Here is a 25242-nt window from a genome sequence, read left to right as displayed (position 1 = left end):
TATATCGTTGCTTTACTTTATAGGTGAAGAAAACAAAGATAATACTGCTACCACTGGTCTGTTGTACAGTGAAGCTGATAGATGTCCAATATGTCTCAGTTGCCTGTTAGAGAAGGAAATTGGTTTTCCAGAAAGCTGTAATCATGTCTTCTGCTTGACCTGTATTCTTAAATGGGCAGAGGTGAGTCTAAGTATTAAATGTTATTGTATTTTAGTTCCCTAGCATGATTTCATTCCACCTAGTCTAAAAACTTGATACTGCCTTTCATAAATTATTTCACAGTAATGTGTTTTCCTCCCCTTAGGACAAACATCTCTGTGTTGCTCAAATTTTGTTAGTATATTCCCTTCTAAATTTTTTATATTCAGCTTTTTGTTCTTTTATGATTAAAAAATTTTAAATGCATACCATTAAAAAAAACATGGGAATAACTGATTAAGTATTTTTTTTTCTGGTAGAAATGCAGTGATTCATCTTCAGTGTACTTGACCCTCTTGTGATTATATCTATTTACTACTAATAATAACACCTTCTCTCTGCTTTGTGTTTTATATTTTTCAGATAATTTTTACATAGATTATTAAATTTCTTCCTTATATTAGCCTGTGGGATAACCAGAACAGATATAACAGTGTCTTTCCATTTTACAGATGTGGAAACTTGGATTTTGTGTTCTGTAACTTGGCCAAGGTCTCATAGCTTAAGAGACAGAAATAAATTTACAACTGCATTTTCTAGTTCCTGTGTTTCATTTATTTTGAACTAATTTCAAAGTTAGAGATATTATTGAGGTTCTTCATAGATAGTTAATGATTAAGAAACAGGAAAATTTGGTACTTTTAATGTATTATGTTGATTCAATTTGGGTCAAGTAGATCACGGTACTGTATATTGAATATTCATTATGAACCCCATTGTTAGAAATTGTGAAATAAAAATTTATACTGCTCATGCTATTTTCTGAGTTAGTAATTTGTCAGTGTGTAAAAATTAGTAAAGGAGATAAATCTTAAAAATGTTTTTAACATTAGCTGCATTCAAATTCTTTGTTGTCCTTATGCACATTGGAATTAATTGTCTATTACATAACTGGGGTTTTCAAAGTTCCGTGTCTTACTTATATTTCATCAATAGTATGAAAAAGAGAACATAACTGTGTACTGACTCTATGGCCAAGTTCTGGGAGGGGGAAGAAAAAGATTTGTTATACTAATTGAGTTCATAATAGTATACTTGGAAACAGTTCTAATTAGATAAAATTAGATAAAATTAGATAAAATTATTTAATATAATTGTAAATCTCTGTGTGTTTGCAGGAGCATTGACTAATGAAATACGAATGCATATTTTTCTCTGCCACCCAACTAATGATTTCATCTGTGTTGAATTTAGTGCACCGTGGTTTGCTTTGTGATTAGATATCTTAAAAATAGAGGAGATTTTGCTTCCAGTAGAGAATTACTGGATGGCTAGAAGGTTTCAATTCAGTGCTTTTTGTAAGATTGCATTCAGTGACCACATAATTGGGAGGTTCAACAACCATGATTTGAGTATGTGTTTTTCTCTGAGGATTAGAATGTGTAAAATAGGCTTGATTCGTCATCCTTCATTACACTACATGCATCTTTGATACAACCATTAGCTTTATCATGGTGTACAAGTTCAGGTGTCTCTAGGGTAAGTATCTAGAAGTGATTGTAGACTAGGTACATATTCGACTCCACTAGATAGTGCTAAACCTAGGTCTATGTTTTTAACTATTGTTGAATATTTTTAAGTTAAAAATACTTGATAACATACATAGTGTTGCAGTCAGCACTTTTCTTGCATGTAATATTTTTCTTTTGTGTTACTCCTTTGGATATAAAATAAACATTTTGTTGAAGCCAAATTGCTTCTAAAAGAAAATACTTATGGGCTGTACTACCATAAATTGTGATGGGCAGTGGGGGAGTTGAGGTATTGTTTAAACAAAACTAGTTAACCTTGAAAGCAGAGAATAAACGGAATATTCTGAATTATTTCATTGTCCCTAGTGGGGATAACAGACATCAGTTAAATAAACCATTAAGTTGAACAGTAACAAGAGCACAATCTACTAATAAAATGTTCATTATAAATAATAAATGATTACTGGTTAACAAAGTCACTTAGGCTTTGAACTAAATTTTCAGTTTGAATCTTTTATTGGTATGATAAAAATTAGATATGTTTTGAAGTGTATAAGTGCTTTGACAAATAGAAGCAGATTTCATATTCACTAGTGTTTTTATTCATGGCCATTAGTTATTAAGATCTCTCTTCTCATTTTCCTTAACCTCCTTCTGTTTTGAAAAAGGGGCATGTAGTTTACTTTGGATTTCAGGATTAGGAATGAGCGGCTGTATTCAGACTCTGCTAACTGGCCTGGCCTTGTGCTAAGGCTTTCTTTTATATTCTTTCATTTAAATTACTATGTTAATGTTTATTTGAAATTCAAGGCAGCGATCCTGAACTCTTAAGTTGTTTCTAAATACTTCAAGAGCCTGAAATTAAAATCATTTTTAAAAATTGATCCATAGTTTTAAATTTTACTAATGCTCACTTTTAGTAGGGAGTTAGAAATCAAAAGTGAAATTTACAGTGGTTGGAAATCTACATAATAAGAAAAAAGTACAAAATGTATTCAGGATCACCTTCCTAGTCTTACGTGTCTTTCAGAAATTCTGCTGAGCTATCTGAAATTTATTCTCAAGGTTTATTAAAATTTGATTCAAAATAGGTATCAAGAACCAAGAAGGACTCATTTATTTACTTTCACCTTAATATTTTAGGCATTGAAGAAATTCTCCATAAGAAACAAAGTTAAAGTATATAATAGTCTAGTTTGGACACATTCCTGGAAATTTCTCATGTTCTTAAAATATCTATATCCAGAGTCACAATCAGTTTCAATCTCTTCAAGTTCTAAAATTTTGGTTCTTTGGTTATTTAAAACAAAAGCCATGTAAGGACTAATTAAGTAACTGAATTTAGTCTCTAGATATTTCATAGAATCTACTTACCTAGGGCAGAAAGATTCAGAATAATGGAAGCTGGTGGTCTTCATGGCCCATAGCCTAATTGCCTCCCATTAGGGACACTAGAACAAATTGAAATTAAACATGTCCATTCTGTGTTTAGTTTCAAGAAATTCACAGATGGTAAGCCTGTTGGTTTATAAAATAAAAGTGATGATGTAGAAATAAAATACTGATCTAAACAAAGACACAGTAATTGACACTTAGGAAAGTTGAAGTTCTTGTTAATTTAAAGCATCAGTATTAGAACTGAGAATCTGGAACTAAAGAAGGCCTTTAACCTGATGAAATATGTATAGAACCAATACACTAAAGTTTATCAGCCACTTAGAAAGTTAATTATTTTATCTATACTGAGAGCAAAAATACAGTCTAAACATATTGAGGGCATTTAGTTTACATATAAGTTTAATCTTGATTGTCTGAGTTTGCACATTTTAAAGTAGATAATTAGAAAGGTAAAGGCTAGGGAAGTTTGACACATGGCCATAGCATTGATAGCCAATCATAATTATGATCCTCAATAGACAATAGGGTAACCTACACACACACTAAGAAAATAAGATTTATGATTTGGCAGGTTGCCAAGAAGTGGTTACAGTTCTGACCCTTAAAAGGGTTAAAGTTTGAGGACTTGGAAACATTTCATGTTTGAAGCGGTTAAGAGTTTTTACTCTGTTTAAAGGAACATGCAATATATGTGATTAGGAGGTTTTTGATATTCACTGGGATTTTTTTCTCTTTTAAGTAATATAAATATTTCCCTTATTTTTAAAGTAAATTTTTTAATGTGATTAACTTTCCTACTATAAGCAAATTATCCTCCCTCAACTTATTTCTCTCAGTCCTCCATTTTATATCAAATTCTGACAGCTTCAGTTTGATAAAGTAAGGTTAATGAAATCAAAATTGCACAGTTGGCAAAGGTATGTTTTCTCTCATGAGACTAGAAATGAAGAGAGTCTTACTGTGGTGATGTACGGTTCTTGAAGAAGTCAGACAAGAGTGTTCAATGCAGACAGGTGAGGAGTATGTTTTGGATTAATAGTACATACCCAAAAAATCAAAATGTGACTCATTGACTTATATCTTGACTACTGATATGTTTTATATACAGATGTTCCCTTATGCAGTGAGTAGAAACTTATACATCATTCTAGTGATTAGATTATTGTTTGATAACATAATTAAGCAAAGTTTTATTGCCTGGATTTTCCCAACAGTTTTTCCTAAGATTTAAATTTTTTCTTTATTCCTGAACTGAACCAAACCTCTCTGTTATGTACTTCTCTGTGAACAATAATGTAAGCATATCTGTGGAGCACTACTGTTAGTCCTTATCTTTATAATCTGTAAAGCGTTGTCAAATACATTAATTCATTTAATTATTACAACTTGTGTGATAAGTGATTCAGAGCTGTCTATCTTCATCCTTAAAGTAGATTAGAAAGGTTTGCTAGTTCTGACTCCTCCAGAACTTGAATTTGTGACTAATTATTCCAAATTTCTAGTTGTTTTCACTCTGTATTAATCCTTTGGTAAAACCTTTGGTAGAGCAAAGAATATTTTTATATTGCGAATGCTCATTACCTAAAGCATATATGGAATAGGTTTTCATTTAATATTCTATTTTTACCAGTTGGGTAAATTAATGTGTATTTCTGTATAGTCTAATTTTAAATGTCAGAATTTGTAAAGTGATTTACACAGATAGTTTATGGGATTTTCTGTTTTTATGCTAGAAAATGAAAGTCTTAACTAGTAAATGTCAAAAGAAAAGAAAGGTTAAAAGTAATTCTACCCAACTGTTGTAATATATTTTTAAGAATATGAAACAGTTCCTTTTGAGTAGTTGGATAAAAAGTTTTCTTGCTGTTAATTTAATACTGACAGCCGTTTGCCCTGTAGGGGTACATTCCTGAAAGCTGTCTTGAAAGAACTGGTTAAATGTGATAGGACTGTCTGGAAAGAACTGGTTAAATGTGATAGTGTACATTTAGGCCGACTACAGGTGAGCACTTCTTTAGAGGTTCAGACTAGGTATCTTGGGACCATCAAGAAGAAAGGATAGGTCCTAGTGAATGGCTTTAAAATAAGCAGCAACCTCTAATGGTATGCATTCCTAAATCATCTTTATTTGATTTAGAACTGCAGTTTTATATAATGTGCTCTATTTATTAGTAAGAGAGATAAATGTTCTAGAGATTCCCATGAACAGACAAACCTACCTAAAACATAGGTACTGAGATTTAGTCTTTAAGCACTTACCTTTAACACTTGCTTCTCTCTCTCTAGGAGGGGCTATCGGTAGGCAGCCTTTGTGATTGAGGATAGAGCAGCAGCAGGAAGCAAGAAATATTAGAAATCAAGAATCCTGAATTCCCAAATAAGGAAGGTTTCCTGTTCTTACATTTAAATATGGGTTTATCTGAGCTGGGAATTTACAACGCTTCAGAATACTAGGGTATGTTTTACTGAAATCATTAGGAAGATTATTTTTTCTGTCGAAATTGCCTCCTTAACTGATATAACCTCAGTACAGAGCATTCACAGTAAAATGAATGCTCTGTTTTTTAATACACATTACATTGTAAAGTAGTGATCAAATTCTGTTAATTTTGTAGCTGTATCACAAAGTTGAATGATGATATTGGATTACTTTGACTATGAAACTAATTAAATTAGATACTTGAAAAATTATTGAAATAAAAGTCATTGTCAGTTTAAATAGGTGAATAATTGAAGGGTATTTTTGTTGTATATAAGAACTCAAAATGGTGAATAACGAAAGGGTATTTATTTTTGTTGTATACAAGGAAAATAAAATTTAGGATAATTTTATTTAAAACTAAAAATATATTTTAAAGAAGAATTAAGTATATTAGCTAAAATTTTTCAACATTAGTTTTAAATGTGAATTTTTAAAACCACACAACTTAAAAACTAAATTAGTTATTTTAGTGACACAAACTCTGGAAACTAAGATTAAAATATCTTTGAGATTTTCTGAATGGATATCTGCTGGATTATAAGGATGAAGATTCCTTAGGAATGCTTTAAAATTAGGCCAATGCAAACCATTTTTTAAAACCTTTTTTTTTTTAACTTTCCTATTAAAGCTGTTTGATCATCATGTGATATATAATTTTATGCTTTAGTACCTACTGATGATGGTGTCTTTGAACTTTGGCTAATACGCTAATGTAAAGTAGCCTTATATTTTTCTTACATTATACATTAACAAAAAATGAAAGATCCACTTAGTTTTTAAAAATCTGTTTTGATTTCTTTTTCATTAAGTTCTTTAGTCACTATTAATTTATTGAGGTATGCTGTGAAGACTTAACTCAGGATAACCGAATTTCTTTTCTGTTTCCCCTTTGAAATGCTTTGCTAAACTGTTTTAAGGTCAGAAATGGATATCATCATTTCTCAGTAGCCATAGCAAAGATATTTTGTCTATATAGGTAGCTTATTTTCTGACCTATGCTTTTTTTTTTAATCTGAGGAGGATAACCTGCTTTTAAGAAACTTTTCTGATGGTAAACCTGAGCCAAAGAAAAACTATTAACTTATTTTCCAATGTTAACTAGATTATTTTTAGGAAATGTAAGTATATACAGATTATTGTAATAGATAGCAGTAGTTTTCCGACTACTATTTTTTATTTGTTTTCTTTCTTTTTGTTTTTGAAATAGCAGTGGAACCCTTTCTCCACATGAAACCTTAAGACAAATCCATGACAATTACAGTTAAGGAAAAAAGAACAAAACCAAAATCTTACTCAGAACCCTGATACCTGTAACAGATCAAAATGGAACAGCTCAGGTTAAAACTCTTGTCAGTTTGAACATGGTAAAGGGAAGAGAGCCATTTAGCTGATGTCAACAGAGGAAATTTAATAAAGAAGAAAATGGGATTGTGTAATTTCAGAGTTTTTGAAAGGTTCAATGCATCTGATATAGAATAAATTTCTTTAACACAGTGGCTTTCTTTGGATCTTTGTAAGTGTTACAACTTGAAATAGATATTAAAAAATGGAATAGTTTAATTTCCGTATATGTCGTGAACTTTGAAAATTCCAACAAGAAAAATCACTAAGAATTCAGTCTCTCACATGTATATGTACATCATATTGTGAGTTATCTTTTTGTTAGTGAACCAAGCTTTTTTATTATTAGTGCTGTAAAGCTAGTTAATGTTTAGAAGACTTTACACAGTACTTAGTGTATGCCATTAATAACTGTGAAAACCTCAGATTATTATTATCCCCATTTTCACAAATGAGACAAAGAAAGGCTATGTAATTTGCTCAAGGTTATACACAGGACAAGATATAAAAATAGTAAATCCAGAGCCCTTACACATGTCTTAATAGTTTTTTAAAAAACATTGAAGGAAACAAATTTTATTATTTTATCTTTTTTTTTAAGATTTTTTTTATTTTTATGTGGACCATTTTTAAAGTCTTTATTGAATTTGTTACAGTATTGCTCCTGTTTTGGTTTTATGGCCACGAGGCATATGGGATCTTAGCTCCCTGACCAGGGATCAAACCCATATCCCCTGTATTGGAAGGCGAAGTCTTAACCACTGGACTGCCAGGGAAATCCCTGTTTTATCTTTTTAATGAATTTTATCTAAATTTACCTTTAAAATAGAAATACAAATATATTTTGAAACTTTAGTAAAAATAAATACTTGAAAGTTTCCACTTTAAAGTATTCTTTTGAATTATAAATGTGTTAATATAACCTCTAGTCTAAGAAATTTCATGAAGTAAATGGTAATATAAACAACAATCACATAGCTATGATGTTGAGTTCTTTGAACTAGAATTGCTATTTGTAATGCATTATTAAAAAGCTGTGGACAGCTTTGTTGCTACTTGTAGCAAAGCTTTTTAAGGTCAAATTTTCTGTAGGGAAAGTACTAGCGTCCTAAATGCATAGTACTTGGAAGTAAGCTGAGCTGGGTTCTACCAGTCTGAGTTGGTTTAATATAGTCAGGAAAGTCAAATTTCCTAATTCAGATATGGTGTAGAGCATTTTATCAAGCCCTACCTACTTAAGAAAAGAAAAATCACTTTTTAGCAGAGTAGTAAAAAGTAACTCTTTATATATTGGCTGCTTCCAAAGTGACTCACAAGCTTTGTGAAAATGTATTATATGATCGAGGACCACACACAATCTGTTGTACTTGTGCTTGTGTAAGCATATCTTGATATGTGCCAAAGTCCAGAAAAGCAAATATCACATTTTTCCACTAGGGAATATAGGATAATTTATCAAAACTTCATTATTATCTTATCTATTCGAATATTGCTATTAAATTGCTAGAATCCTGTTTTACTTTTATAACCATAGGTATTAAAATATCACCTTTCAGTATTTTCTTCTTAGGCTACAGAATCTTCCCTTTTATCCTAGTAGACAACATACTTTATCTTAAATTATTTAAATAATATAAGCCTATTCCTATACAAACATTTAATAGTTATCAGAGAAACTCAATTATAGTTGATGCATGTTAATTTTTGAAAGTACAGGAAATATACTTATGTCAAGATAAAGATGATTTAGAATTACACAGTGAACAAAGGACAATTTTTCTTAATTTATAAAGAAAGCCTACAATTCAGTTTGAAAAAGACCAGCAACCTAATAAAATATTTTAGGCAAAAGGCATGAATAGACAGTTTAAAGAAAAGGAACTTTGAAGAGCCCTTAAACATGGAAATATTTTCAACCTTACTCATATAAAAGGAAATGTAAATTAAAACTATATGACATACCATGCTGTTAAGAATGGGACAGCTCTGAAATAGTAATATGAGCCAATTTAAAATACGTAATTAAGAGAAAAACAAGATTCAGTTCAGCATCTGAATTATATTTTATATTTAAAAGATACATGTTATGCATAAACATTGGGTATCGCCAAAAGGATACATAAGAAACTCCTTCCGGAGAGGGCATCTACATGGCTGAGGGAACAGCAGAGGAATCCTTGCTTTTCTTCATATCTACAGTTTTTTTTAATTGCTGGTACAACTGCCTATTCAAAATTATTTTTGGGGAAAATATTGTCATCAAATATTAAAATCTGTAAGGGACCTGTCCAAGCCATTTCTTTTACAGCTTATTTAGAGTTACTCAAGTGCTTTGGATCAGAGAGGTAGTGATTTCAGCCCAGCTTTCCTTTCATTATAGCTGTAGTACTCAACTGTGCAGCAAGTCTTAATAGGTATTATCTTGATAAAAAAGATCTTATCTCTCTCTGTTCATCGTTGTATTCTACTTATTTAGCATACAGTAGGTGCTCAGTAAATGTTTGAATGAATTTTAAAAATTATGGTATTTATTACTTTGTGTAGTGATACAGGTGGAAAGTATTTCATCTTTATCTTTGAAAGAAGAAAAAATTATTTTTCTATTGTTTCCTCTTCTGGTGAAAAACTTACCGTAAATGGGTTTGTTATAGTTTAATTTTGATCTGTTTTAAAGGGACATTCATAAAGTTATAATTCGTTCATTTTTCAGACACTGGCTTCATGTCCTATTGACCGGAAACCTTTTCAGGCGGTGTTTAAATTCAGTGCATTGGAAGGTTGTGTTAAGGTAAGGTTTACATTTTATTTTGTAAAACAAACTCTTTAAACTTAATTGAGATGATTTTGCTTTAAATTTCCAGTTTGAGTATATTTGTGAATTGTTCAACTTTAATGTGTTTAATTTCCATTGAAAAAATGTTTGAATGGAATATTAGATTCAAAGACAAACCCCCACAAAAACTTAAGTCCAGAGTACCTGAAAATTATGTTTTCATGAAAAACATATAATGTTGAGAAGATTAAACAAATAAAATTACATATAAAAGGGTGTCTTTGTTCTTAAATTCTGGTGCTTGAAGGAAACTGAGTTTAATTGGAGTAGAATAAGGGGGTTTGTGAAGATCTTGAGAGGGACTTCTCACGGTTTCAGGGTTGTCATGGGCAGATGACTTCTTTTGTTATGTACAATTTTATTGTAATGCTTAATCCTAATCACATTCTTGAGATTCACATTCCATGCTGATGTTACTTATGATTAAGAACCATGATTATGATTTGTATTCACATTTATTTTTGGCTTACAAATAAAAGAAGAAGAAAGAAATAGGAACATATTCCTGAGTTAATGAATAAAAAGTGAAAAGAGGAAAAGAGAGTAAGTAGTAATTTACATAAAGTGAAATGTGTAAGAAAGATTTCTTGAGGTTCTCATTAGTAAGTCAGGAATGGTATACAGTTAAAAATGAGAATACTCAATATATACATATATGATGCCATTGATGGGAAAAACAAACTTCCCAAGTAGCACCAACACTTTGGTTGCTATCTTTGTGAATAGGAAGGGGCATGTAAGCAACATAAAACTATTTAAGCATTAGATGTTCTCAGTGTAGGTGTTTATAATTTGTTTTGATATATTTTTTCCAGATAAGTCTCAGTGACTTAAGGTACAAATGAGATTGCAATTCAAATAAAATGACGTATGTAAAAGATACTGCATGTTGTAATTGTGTTAACTTTGGACATCTATGCAAATTACTATATATCTTGGAGAAAAGATAAAACATTATATATGTGTGAGATAGTATAATCAAAATTAAAGCAACACTTCTCTGAAAGACATGTTCTGTTTTTCCAGACTATATATATTACGTTGCTGAAGATTCTTTAGCATGAACTAGCTTCCAAAGATATTCTTCTGTAAAATTTTGTTCTGTTGCTTCATGTGAATTTTGTTCTGTTGCTTGGAATAAAAATTTATGTTTTATTTAATAGGGTTTGAGTGTTACTTAAATTAAAAGTTCGGGGGAGTGTTAATCTAATTTTGTCAAACTTAAAAGGTATTTCTTATCATGTGTGATATTATCCATATATTCTTTCTTTTTGTTTGAATTTTATTTTATTTATTTTTTTATACAGCAGCTTCATGTTAGTCATCCATTTTATACACATCAGTGTATACCTGTCAATCCCAATCTCCCAATTCATCACACCACACCCCACCACACCCCACCTCTCCCCCCCGCCACTTTTCCCCCTTGGTGTCCGTATGTTTGTTCTCTGCATCTGTGTCTCAATTTCTGTACTGCAGACGGGTACATCTGTACCATTTTTCTAGGTTCCACATGTATGCGTTAATGCACGATATTTGTTTTTCTCTTTCTGACGTACTTCACTCTGTATGACAGTCTCTAGATGCATCCACGTCTCTACAAGTGACCCAGTTTCGTTCCTTTTTATGGCTGAGTAATATTCCATTGTATATATGTACCACATCTTCTTTATCCATTCGTCTGTCGATGGGCATTTAGGTTGCTTCCATGACCTGGCTATTGTAAATAGTGCTGCAGTGAACATTGGAGTGCATGTGTCTTTTTGAATTATGGTTTTGTCTGGGTATATGCCCAGTAGTGGGATTGCTGGGTCATATGGTAATTCTGTTTGAGATATTATCCATATATTCTTAATATCTTCCTTTGCCCTTTTACTTCTTTTGAATCTTTATTATCCTTTTCCCTTTACAGTTAAACTCGAATGGGTCATATATAGTTGCTTATATTTTCAACCACTTGTTGGACATCTCCATCTAGAATACCAAAGGCATCTAAATATTAACAAACCCCAAACTCATCTCATTCCCTGCCCCGTCACCCAACCCCAGTTGTATGGTACCATAATCCCAGTCACCCAGATCAAAAACATCTGGGAGTTTTCCATTTTTTCTCTTTGTCTTATTTTTGCCTGTTCCTTTTGTACAATGTCTTAAATTTGTTTCCACTTCATTACCTCTTTGTAGGCCCTCATGCTGTCATCTAGACCTGTTCTGCCAATAGAAATATACTACAAACCACTCTATAATATAAAATTTTTAGTAGCCACATTAAAAGACCAAAAGGAAACAGTTAAATTGAATTTTTATATTTTATTTAATCCAACATATCTAGTGTATTATTTCAACATGTAATATTTTAGAAGAATTATTATTGAAGGATTTTATCTTTTGTTGTTGTTTTCATTGAAATCGGTGTATATTTTACACTTACAAGTACATCTCAATTTAAACCAGCCACATTTCACATGCTTAATAGTATGTGGCTAGTGACTGTTGTCTCATGCAGTATAGATCTACACTGTTATAAGAACTTTTTGCCAGTTTCCTGGCTTTTATAGTTTCCCTTAACTGGTTCATTCTCCATATCACTGCCAAAGAAAACAAATTTGATCATCTCATTGACATGCTTTTAAAACTCTATCTTCTGATTCCTATAGAATTATTTTCTTATTCAGGGCCCTTTACAATCTGGTCCTAATACATTGTATCAGCTTCATATCCTGATAATTTTTTCTTCTCCATCTGCATTGGCTTCTCATTGTTTCTTATAACTGTGTTCCCTCCATTTAGAATATTTTTTTCCTTATGCAGATTCCAACTCATCTACTCATTAAAGTCTTCTCTGATATCCTCAAAGTCAGTTCTACATGTATACAAAGATCTGTGTTTATATTTGTTATGAGCACTTAATCTATTTACACGCCCCTCTCTTACTGTTATGTTTCCCCAGAGCTTAGCACACATACTAAATTTAGAGTTTAGCATGCTTGAATTAATAAGCATATGTATTTGGGCTGCACGTTCATTCAGACAATTTTGTTTCTTTAATTTTTTGTCCTTTCAAGGGAAATGTGTAGGTTATCATTTGTGATGCCAGATTATCAGTCTAAATAGGTGATTTTGCTTTTTCTCACAGGTTCACATAAAAAGACAGTTGAGAGAAACAAATGACAAGAAAAATGAAAGCTCTTTTAAGAAACAGCTGTCCTGTCAGGAAAATTCTAAAAGCTGTATGAGGTTAGTGCTGAACTTCAGAAGTGGAATCCAACTGTGTAGAATCAGAAGATAGCTAGTAAAAAGAAAAAAAGTACTTAAAAAAATGAGGTTTTTTGTATTTAATTTGAGGTGAGGTTTAAATGTATTTAATTATTTATTTTAAAGCACACCCTTGATAAGTTAAGGAAGGACCAGCTGAAATCTGAGAATATAATTTATTTGACCTCTATCTGATGAATTAGGTTTTTTAAGTTTTTTCCTAATTTGTTTTAGATCTATATTTTTGTACAATAAAAGTTAAAACAGTGTAAAATTTCTGTAAAATTTTCTGAATGCTTACGCATTTTTGTACATATCACAAACCAATATGGATAAGCATTGGTGCACAGCCCACACATTTTGAGTAACTGCTCTAGTATTTATGGACCGAAAGTAGAAGGTGACTAAAGATACAGTACAACATTCTTCATGAGACAGTTGTAATTGAAACTACTTATTATCTTTCTCATTTTGTTTCTCTGTGTTATAGCAGACACTTGCTACTACTATAACAAATGTTTATTGTTAAAAAAATTTTTAAACATGTTTGGATTTGTTTCTTTAACTGCTATTGTTAAAACGTAATTGCCTAGAAATACTTAGTACGCAGGTTTAACAGGTATTAACATATTTTTGAATTAAATTGAATTAGTAGTGTACTAGAGATTCATTTATTATTAATACTTAAAATAACTTGTTACAGTACTTTTAAAATTAAGCCCTTTTTGATCTGAAGTATATTTAGAGCTGTCCAAAAGTTGTCACAGGCATAATTAAATCTATGATTCTAATTAGTACATTTCATCAGAATACTAATATCTTAAGAGCGTAAATATATTAGTTACCAAAACAGTTAACAATATTCCTTGAGATTTATTGAATCATGCCACTAATTTAGAACCCTGTAGCTCTTTAGAAGTTATAGACTTTGGGGAAGTTATAGACTTCTTTGGTAATCTGAAGAAAACTATAGACAACTACTATCCGAAAACATACTTAGAGACAAAAGTTGTTAGATTTTAAGGGATTCCTGGAACACTCAGTTCAAGAGCCCACCCATAAAGCCAGTTAATAACTGCAGTAGAGCAAATTTTATTTACAGTTTCTTTTAATTATATCTGAGTCAGCTTTGAGTCTTCCATTTATGGTTATATAGTAAATAGCACATTTTTCCAGGCATAGTGAAGAAATACCTTTTGCTAGCTTCATTATTGATTTATCTCCTATTCTTGGCTGTGACAATGTCATAGATAGGCATTTTTTCAGAATTACCCAATTCTCTTGGCTCGTGCTGAGAGTGCAGCGCTCATCATTGTATGACCTGTGATAGGGGTCGTACAGTGGGTCTAACAGAGCTGAGGTGGTCCACATGCTTAACTGTTTTTTCTCAAGGACTGTGGTAGAGGGATGGCATAGGGATGTAATGCAAAATAATAATTTGCTTTTGCTCACCAAGTCATACCCTTAATGATTTCTTCCAAGGTGGAAAATCTGTCAGCTATTAGATTTTTACCATACACTTTTTTGGGAGTCTTCTGGATGGTTTTAGAATTCCTCTCATTCAATCTTATGTTTATGAGGCATATGCCTCATTTCCTGCACTTACAAAATATCCCATTCATTGTTGCCTCTCCCTTCTAAAGCTGTAAAACTCCTCTTTCTGATAGTTTCTCCCAGTTCCAGGGAAAGGGATTGCAAGAGTGTTTTGTTTCTTGTTAGTGAATCTCCATTGCAGTCATTGGAGTGGTAACTAAGTGGGGAGTCCAACTAATCATGCTTTCTTTGCTAAAATTTAAAACTCAGTGCATAATACTTTCAATTTGGTGGGCAGTGGATTGAAAATAAATGAGCAAAATAACAGTTTTCTCTTATTTCATCTCTATTGGTGTTTACAGAAAAAAAGTCAAAAGAGAAGGTCTATTAAGTGCAAAACTTTATGACTTGAAGATGATATACAGTAAGTGACTTTTTTTTACTTGTGTGTTCTACCTTTTTTTGTTTAATGCTTGTGCCAAAGTTCTTGTAAGTAATATTTTGGCTTGGAAAATAGTCATGCACAGAACTCTGCTGAGCTCTGTACACTGTATTCAGTCCTACATAAACTGCTTTCATGGAGTCATTTATACTGTTTCAAGCCTTTTTTGTTTTCATGCTCAGCTGTAAGGAGGGAAGGGGAGAGTGAATGAGAGTGTGTGTGTGTGTGCGCGCGCGTGCATGTATATTGGGAAGGAAAAGGAGAAAAGGATGTTTTCCAACTACTTGGTTAGCAACCTACATTGTGGTCCTACTCCACTCATTAGTGCAGAAGTCCTTATGGGAACTGAGATGAAATACCTTGTGGGCCAATAACTGTAAGCAGTAACAAGAGAAGCCTGTGACAGTGAGAAGTTAATTCATAGTTCCCAGAGGAAGTTGTGGTTTGGCTTTGAGCCACACTTTTAATTTGAAACTTTATTTGGAAATAAAGTATTTCTTACATATTTATCTAAATGAGCAGTTAAATATGCCTGTCTCTTGTTGTTGTCTAGTGTATGGTTCTTTAATACAGGAAGGCTTTGCAGCAGGGCCTGAGAAAAATGGCACTATAGTGCTTTGTGACTCCTCTTTGGAGCTCAAGCGGTTTATTCTTGTTACAAAGAACAACTTACTGTAGGCTAATTGTAAGCAGGGAGAAGTGAGCATTTATTTTCCAGGCCAGGTTATAATTAATTTCTATTTATAGATAGAAAGAATTAATGAATTCATTGATCTTAAAACTAAATGATAATCAACTTCATTTTTTATACGTTTGAATACGAAGTTTGGTTGTTGTTATTGGCTTTTTTATTTGAACTAACATGATCTCAGGGTTATAGATAACCCCATATTTATAGATTAATGAATGTCTGTCTTCGATAATTTACTATTAAAGTGGAATTTCACTAAAAGGACTTTATGGTTAGATAAGCATTTTTCTTTTGTTAAAGAACTTTAGGTATCAAAACTTCTTTGTTTTTCTGTGTCATTGCTGTAGAATAGCATCCTTTTTAATGAATAGCCTTTGGTAATTCTAGGATCTGATGTAAAATTTACTGCTAAGGAAGAGTAAATGATGTTATAGATTTTCTCTAGATAATCTGGCCCACTCTCTCTATGATAATCTTAGTTTTAAGACTACTGTAATTTTCTTTAAATATGTATCTCCTGCCTGGACTTATTTTTAGAGAGAAAAACATAGGCAAATCTTAAATCTATAGTGCTTCAGTATGGTGAAGGCCATTTATAAGACTGATTCATTTGGATTTGAGAATTTGTTTTACTATTCAGAATATGAAATACTAAACAAGTTTTCAGGGGACATCGTAAGCCAGTTGAATAGCTAATTTTTTTCCTTCCAATTTATGTATATAAATATATATATACATATATAAACTATGTATATAAATTATGTGCATAACTTATGTAATTATGTATATAAATTATGTATGACATATACAACACTAAGTTTAAAGTGTACAGCATAATGATTTGACTTACATACATCATAAAATGATTACCATGGTAAGTTTAGTGAACATTCATCATCTCATATAGATACAACATTAAAGAAATAGAAAAAAATTTTTTTATCCTTGTGATGAAAACTCTTAGGATTTACTCTCTTAACGACTTTCATGTATAACATACAGCAGTGTTAATTGTATTTATCATGTTGTGCATTACGTCCCTAGTACTTAATTTCTCTTATAACTTGAAGTTTGTACCTTTTTACTTCCTTTATCCAGTTCCTCCTTCCCCCACCACCTGCCTCTGGTAACTACAAATCTGACCTTTTTTTGTATGATTTTGTTTGTATAAGTGATGTCATACAGTATTTGTCTTTCTCTGTCTGACCTATTTCACTTAGCATAATTCCCTGTAGGTCCTTGCATGTTGTTGCAAATGGCAGGGCTTTATTCTTTTTCATGGCTGAGTAATATTCCATTGTGTGGAATATGTGTGTGTGTGTGTGTATCTCACATCTTCTTTATCCATTCATCTATTGATGGGCACTTAGGTTGCTTCCATATCTTGGTTATTTTAAATAATGCTGCAGTAAACATGGAGGTGCATATATCTTTTTGAATGACTGTTTTCATTTTCTTCGGATAAATACCCAGGGATGGAATTGGTGGATCATATGATACCTCTAGCTTTAATCTTCTTTCTCAAGATTGTTTTGGCTATTCAGTGTCTTCTGTGTTTTCATACAAATTTTGGAATTATTTGTTCTGGTTCTGTGAAAAATGCCATTGGTTTTTTTTTTTTTTTTTTTGTGGTACGCGGGCCTCTCACTGTTGTGGCCTCCCCCGTTGCGGAGCACAGGCTCCAGACGCGCAGGCTCAGCAGCCATGGCTCACGGGCCCAGCCACTCTGCGGCATGTGGGATCTTCCCGGACCGGGGCACGAACCCGCGTTCCTTGCATCGGCAGGTGGACTCTCAACCACTGCGCCACCAGGGAAGCCCCCATTGGTATTTTGATAGAGATTGCATTGAATCTGTAGATTGCCTTGGGTAGTGTGGTCATTTTAACAATATTAATTATTCCAATCCATGAACATGATATATCTTTCCATCTGTTTGTGTTGTCTTCAGTTTCTTTCATCAGCGTCTTATAGGTTTCCAAGTACAGATCTTTTACCTCCTTAGTTAGGTTTATTCCTAGGTATTTTATTCTTTTTGATGGGATTTTGAATGGGATTGTTTTCTTAATTTGTCTTTCTGATAGTTTGTTGTTAGGGTAGAGAAGTGCAACAGATTTCTGCATATTAATTTTATATCCTGCAACTTTACCAAATTCATTGATGAGTTCCAGTAGGTTTTTGGTGGCGCCTTTAGGATTTTCTATGTATAATATCATGTCATCTGCAAACAGTGACAGTTTTCCTTCTTTCTTTCCAGTTTCGATGCCGTTTGTTTCTTTTTCTTGTCTGATTGCTGTGGCTAGGACTTGCAAAATTATGTTGAATAATAGTAGCGAGAGTGGGCATCTTTGTCTTGTTCCTGATCTTAGAGGAAAATGCTTTCAGCATTTCACTGTTGAGTGTGATGTTCGCTGTGGGTTTGTCATATATGGCCTTTATTATGTTGCGGTATGGTCCCTCTATACCAACTTTATTGAGTTTTTATCATAAAGGGATGTTGAATTTTTTTTAAAAGCTTTTCTGCAGCTATTGAGATTATTATATGGTTTTTACTCTTTAATTTGTTAAGGAGTATCACATTGATTGATTTGTGGATATGGAACCATTCTTTCATCCCTGAGATAAATCCCACTTGATCATGGCATATATGATCATTTTACTGTACTGTTGAATTTGGTTTGCCATTATTTTGTTGAGTATTTTTGGGTGTATGTTCACCAGTGATATTGGCCTTTAATAAATTTTCTTTTTTTGTGATATCTTTGTCTGGTTTGGCATTAGGGTTGCTGGCCTTGGAAACGTTACCTCCTCTGCAGTTTTTTGGAATAGTTTGAGAGGGGTAGATGTTAACTCTTCTCTCAGTGTTTGGTAGAATTCACCTGGGAAGCCATCTGGTCCTGGACTTTTGTTTGTTAGGAGTTTTAAAATTTTGAATAGGTAATTTTAAATTATAGTTCTTAAAAAATGTATTTCCTGCCAGAAGGTTAACATTATCCAAGGCCTGTAACTTAATGCCATGTCTACTTATGTTAAGATGCCTGAAGTCATTTGTTTGGTTTAGGATAGGCAGAATATTCTTTATACTTTATGAGTGGGTAGAACAAGAGTACTAATACCTATCGTGTAATTATTAGCAGATGTCTTTACTGAGCAAGTCTAGATTGAGTTGAAGGGTATTGGGTACTTGCTGATTACCCATTTAAACTTCTTTCTGTGATGTTGCTTTTTACTTGTGGCGTTTAATACATCTTACTTAGCCAGTTTTTCTTCCAGCATTGAGATAGATTATGTACCTGATGAAGTAGCTTACATTTAATTATCATGTTTAATGAAGATTATTCAGGTGTAAATTCTAAATCCATACTCACCACATACTCAGTATGAGAAGTTTGTACTAGGAGAGCAAAAGGGAATTGAGATGAACTCATTCATTCCACAGACTCTGAAGCAGCTCTGGACTCTTAGGGTTGTAGTAATGCACAAAAGAGACGAAGTGCTTGCTAACAGTATCTTCTGTGGACAATAAAGAGATAAATGTGTAATATGACAGGTGTTATACCTGCTTCAAAGAAGAATAAAGTAGGGTAAAGGGACAAAGGATGATGACATTCTGGAGGTGATTATATAAGGCATCAGGGAAAGCCTCTTGGATTAGATTATATTTGAACAGCAATCTAGAATAAGTAAGGGATCAAGCCATAAATCTATCTAGAGTGTTGCAGGAGAGGGACGAGCAAGTGCAAAAGCCTTGAGACAGGAGCAGTCATGGTATGTTCAGAGAATAGCACGGAGGTCAGTATGACTAGAACAATTGAGTTACGTAGATGGAGGAGGAAGAGTTAAGTCATTGGCTGGGAGGTCATTTAGCGCCTCTTAAATGGCAAGCATTTTCAGGGATAGTATGGACTGACATATTATTAAAGGATCTCTGGCTGTTAAGGAGAGAATAGTTCACAGGAGGGCAAGGTCCTCATAGGAGGACTGAGAGACTAGTTTGGTGGCTGTATTCCAGGCCACAGATTATGGTGGGTTGGGCCAGGAAGATATTAGTGGAAGTGGCTCAATTCTGTAAATGTTGTATTTCAGAGGTGAAATTAAAAGGATTTGCTGATGGATTGGATGTGAGGTAAAGAAGTCACGGGTGAGACTAAAGTCCTGGCCTGAACAACTGTCAAAATGGAGTTGCCAATTACTGAGATGGGGAAGGCTAATAGAATGTTTGGGATGGTATAATAAAGATTTCTCTTTTGGACATGTAAGATGCTTACTCTACAACCAAGTAGAGATGCTCTGAAAAAATATGGATGTTTGCATGTCATATGCAAAAGATTTTTTCATCTTTAGATTGTTTTAATGGTAATTGGTTCATGTTGATATGTGAATTAGTGTTTGGCGCTTAAGTCAAATAGATGGTTTCTTCCAGTTATCATTTCTTTCCCCACTCTCGAGTTTGGGCAAAAATGTTAATAAAGACCATGATCAGAAATAAGACTGGAAAGGAAGGTTGAGGCCGTCATAGAGAGTTGAGCAATAAAGCTAAAATTTCTGCATATTATCTTACAAGGAGTAATGTTATGCAAAAAGATACCATTAAAGGGTTTTTTTTCACTGGATTACAATGTGGTGAAACCATTTTAGGAAAACTTGGTAAAAGTTATTTCAAAAAGATAGGAAGCTAAATACCTGTTAGAAAAATTCTAGAGCTGTCTCTTTTTTCTCAGGTTGTGTTTCTTTTTTCTCTTTATGACTCATTTAGTATACACCTTACTTGATCAATTCTGAGAACCCTTTTTTTTCCCCCATTCTAACATCTCTGAAGTGGGATTCTATCTTATCATTTGTCTCATATGATCACTGTTGACCAAGCAGCTGCATAGTTGTCACTGCCTGTGACTGTATGAACATACAAAGTGCTGTCATGAAATCTGGAGAATAGATAGCAGAAACTTGGGAGAAGATCCATAGATAATCCTGGAATTTTCTTAACCCCTAGACCTCTAACTGAGAGAGAATTGGGGGAAATTCATCAGACACATGTGCCAGCATTCCTGAGAAAGTCATAAGTTGGCTAATTCTATTAAATACATACTTAATTGCAAGGCCAATATAAGAGACCAGCACCAATGATTTAGTTCTTGTATGGATTTCCTGAAGAATCACCACTGTTCTTTTTTTTTCTTCCAGTTTTACTGAGATAATAATTGATATATACAGCACTGTGTAAGTTAAAGGTATACAGCATAATGTTTTGAGTTACATACATCATGAAATGATTATCACAGTAAGTTTAGTGAACATCATCATATAGATACATTAAAGAAATAGAAAAATTTTGTTTCCTTATAATGAGAACTCTTAGGATTTACTCTCAACAGCTTTGATGTATAACATACAGTGGTGTTAATTATGTTTATCATGTTGTATGTTACATCCCTACTACTTATTTATCCTATAACTGGAAGTCTGCACCTTTTGACTACCTTCATCAATTCCCCCTCCTCTCACCCTTCATCTCTGGTAACCACAGGTCTGACCTCTTTTTCTATGAGTTTGTTTGATTGTTTGTTTTTGAAGTATAATTAACCTACAACACTGTGTTAGTTCCTGGTACACACATAATGATATGATATTGCTATACATCTCAAAATGATCACCACGATAAATCCATTTACCATCTGTCACCATACAAAGATATTACATAATTTATTGACTGTATTCTCCACAAATCACCACTGTTCTTGATAGCATAGAGGATACCATGTGAAAAATGGTCACCAACAAACTTGGGTTGAAAAGTAATTAGAAAAAGTTGGATTTTGCCTGTAAAGAAGTTTTATGAATGCCTTAACCAATTTATTATGCCTATATATTCACTTTTATTAGTCAATTAAAAACTGTACCTAGGTCTATATTAGTTTCCTAGGGCTGCTGTAAAAAATTCATTACAAACTTGGTGGCCAAAACAGCTTGGTGGTCAAAAACAGCTCTTTCAGTAATTCCGAAATAAAATTTCTAAGTGATAAGAAATCACTGTGACCCAACTCTGATGCAGAGATTGTGTTCTCCAAATAACATTTCCTAATAAAAGAACCAGGCCTCCTTGAAATAAATGACTGTTTCCAGGTTTGAGATAGTAAATAAATGAGATGTGCCTAGAATATTTTTTTCTTAACAGAAGGCAAGGAAACTTTCAAAGCAGTGCTAGGATTGTAACAAAAAGTCTCAAGAATCAACTAGATTGGGCTTCCTTTAGCCAAAAATGGAACAGTCTGAGCATGAAGAGGATAATAACCTCAGTAACTGTCAAGAACAGTTATTGAAACCTGTCAGATATGTTTAAGTTCATGAGTTCGTCATGCTACCTTATAAGTAAACAAACACAAATTGGTCTGTTTTAGAGGATGCTAGGAAGTTAACTCATTATTAAAACCAATATATGAAAGGAAAGATACAAGCATCTACCTTGCCTTTTGTACATCAGGGTAATTGAACAGGTAGTAAAGGAAAGTATTTATTTATTAATTTTTTTTTTATTTGTTATTTTTTTTTTGCGGTACGCGGGCCTCTCACTGTTGTGGCCTTTCCCGTTGTGGAGCACAGGCTCCGGACACGAAGGCTCAGCGGCCATGGCTCACGGACCCAGCCGCTCCGCGGCATGTGGGATCTTCCCGGACCGGGGCACGAACCCGTGTCCCCTGCATTGGCAGGCGGACACTCAACTACTGCGCCACCAGGGAAGCCCGGAAAGGTTATTTTTTATAGAAGTATTTCTGCAAGTAATTGAAGATTTTGGACTTCGAATATCAGCATTTTGTAAACTTTAATGAATTAATAGTTCTAGGCAGTGATCAGCAATGGCTATTAGTGTCCCAGGGGACAGCCAAACATTAAACATTTCCTTATGGAAGTACGTAACTACAAATATGCAGTAGTGTGCCAAAGAAAAGAAAAAAAAAAAGAAACCCCAAAAACAAAAAACTGCATCTGATTAAGAAATCTAACTACTAATTTATAAGACATACAAGAGACAGAGATGCATGTTAAGTGACAAGGAGATGAAATCAACAAAATGTAGACCATAGACAAATGACCTGGTTTCTTCTGTCAAAAAGTTCCAAGGAGTTTAAAAGTGGGAGAGGGAACCTGTAGATTAAAAGAGACAAAAGAAAGATTCAACTAGTCACAGTTGGATTATTTGGATCCTTATTGTGACATGTTGTAAAAAGAAAGTAAAATATATATATATAAAACTTTAAGGACAGTTGGGGAAAAATTGAACTTCAGGTGTTTGGTATTAAGGAGTTATTGGAGGTTTTTTGTTTGTTTACTTGTAATAATGGTATTAATGTTATTTTTTTCTCCAAAGAACACTTATATTTTAGAGTTAGTTATTTACTGAAATAGTTGTGCATTAAAATGATATGATGTCTAGAATTTGTTTCAAAATGACTTGAGAAGGTAGTAGATAAATTAACAGTGGATGTGAATTAATAATTTTGGAGGCAGGGATATGGGTATAATGGAGTTTCATTATGCTATTTGTTCTATTTTGTGTTTGTTTGAAATTTTCTGTAATTAAAAAAAATGTACCATGAGAATTTAATTGGCCATTTTCCCCGATAGTGGTGCATAAAATAATTCAAGTTCTTATAGTTAACTTCAATGTAATAAAGTATATTAGCTTGTTTTGCGGCTTTTTTTTCTAGTAAGATTTTAAGTTGTGAATAGTTGTGTTTTCTGTATGGCATTTTCCAGGGTATCATACAAAGTGGTAATGGTAATTAAGTACTTAGTATTTGATTGTCCTTGGCTGTAGCTTACCTGATGATAAATGGTAACTGATCTATGCCTGTAACAGACAGCAAACAGACTTCAGAAAGCTTCAGTAATAAAAAGATGCGTGAAAATAAAAGACAATTTTAGGCAAGTAGTTTTCTCTTGAAGGCAAAGAGACTGAAACAATGGTTAATATAAAAGTAAAATAACTAAATGTTAGCAGTTAAATCTGCCCCGTAGGTGTCATTTTTTTGTACTTTATGGAATGTTCAAAGTCGTTCATAATTATAAACTTTAAAACAATTTTAAAAGGCTGAATATCTTGGCCGAGATCACACAGTTGGAGCAGACAGAATTTGATCCAGTCTTCTGACTCTATGTCTAATGTCTCTTCCCACTGCAGAATAATGCTGAAGTATGATATTATTAATGTTACTCACCTTAAGCCTCTCACTTTGTGGTTGTCTACAAGCTTTTATAACTCAAATTATCATCTTTTTCTAATGGCTCAATATAAATAGCAGACTGCTCCCTACTTAGCAGACCAATTAACTTTGTAATTAACTTTGATTATTTTGTGTTTCCTTTTAGAAATGTAATAGAGAACAGGTTTTGTTTTTGTTTTTTTCTGGCTAAAGTTTATAAATCATAACTATAGGAATAGAACCTTTAAGGGTTTTAACCTTTAATTTTCACATTGAGATTTCTTAGATATCATTTAACAAACTGCCTCATTAGAAGACTAAGAGAATCTGTAAAGTTACTTGTAATTGTCTCAAAGTGTAGAGGCAATAATGAACCTATTATGCAAAAGAGAAGCAACCTTGGACTCTTAAATGTAGGCATTTGATGACTGAGCAAGGAACTAAGATGAAAGTTAAGGTGAAGGTAGAGTTAGTGGGAAGTTGTGCAAATTAAGAACATTTTTATGTATTTACCTAGTTAGACTGAGCAGGAACCATGGTACCCAAAGGATAATTTAAATTTATTTTTATGAAAGAACTTCTTGAGAAAATATTATCTGTCTTTTTATGATTGCTTGGCTAGATTTCAGAAGCAATGCGGTTTAGTGTCTTTAATTTTTTCCAGTTTTTCGAAGTGGGAAGGGGCTCTTCTTTGAACATTCGTGTGTGACTTTCTCCCTTGAGTTATTATCTTTATATTATACAAACTCAAACTAATGTATAGAGTGTATGAAATTGTGAAATTCTTTTATCTGGATTAGAAATTATTAGTATAACATTAGTTAAAACTTCAGCAGGCCTAATAGATAATTTTATTGGAAGTTGAGCCACTTTGGTTTTTTACTAGTGTTTCTGTTAAATCATCTGTGGCTCTAATAAAATTATATAAACTGTTTAATTTACTGTCTTCATTTAATGGAGATGGTGTTGCCTCACTGGAGGTATTGTGTAAGATTAGACAGCATACCTTTTGGAGAATTTGTTAAGAAAATATCACTTTCATTCTTCAGTCATACTAGATAACTGAGTTGCCATACTTTTTTTTTTAACATCTTTATTGGAGTATAATTGGTTTACAATGGTGTGTTAGTTTCTGCTTTATAACACAGTGAATCAGCTATACATATATATATATATCCCCATATCTCCTCCCTCTTGTGTCCCCCTCCTACCCTCCCTACATACTTCTTTTTAATTTAAACTCCTTTATGTACTTTGTTCTTGGAATGAACATAATAATCTTTGGTTTGGGCTAATAGTTTATAATTGATGTAGTTTATAAAAAGTGTCCCCTTTTGGGCCTCCCTGGTGGCGCAGTGGTTGGGAGTCCGCCTGCCGATGCAGGGGATACGGGTTCG

At 33.0% G+C, this 25242-nt stretch overlaps 1 protein-coding gene across 6 annotated transcripts in view; it reads left to right on the top strand.

Annotated features, from left to right (window-relative positions):
- SCAF11 (SR-related CTD associated factor 11) overlaps positions 1–25242 on the top strand; it is a 75194-nt gene that overhangs the window by 32700 nt on the left and 17252 nt on the right. For all 6 annotated transcript variants that reach the window (XM_082634716.1, XM_082634720.1, XM_082634718.1 and 3 more), the window contains 4 exons: positions 24–181; positions 9603–9680; positions 12862–12962; positions 14876–14937. In XM_082634716.1, coding sequence (XP_082490842.1) covers positions 24–181; positions 9603–9680; positions 12862–12962; positions 14876–14937 — 399 coding nt within the window. The remainder of the gene's footprint in view (positions 1–23; positions 182–9602; positions 9681–12861; positions 12963–14875; positions 14938–25242) is intronic.

The sequence above is a fragment of the Mesoplodon mirus genome (assembly GCF_964341445.2).
Source record: "Mesoplodon mirus genome assembly, chromosome: 11".
NCBI lineage: Eukaryota > Metazoa > Chordata > Mammalia > Artiodactyla > Ziphiidae > Mesoplodon > Mesoplodon mirus.
This window is presented reverse-complemented; position numbering and strand designations above follow the sequence as displayed.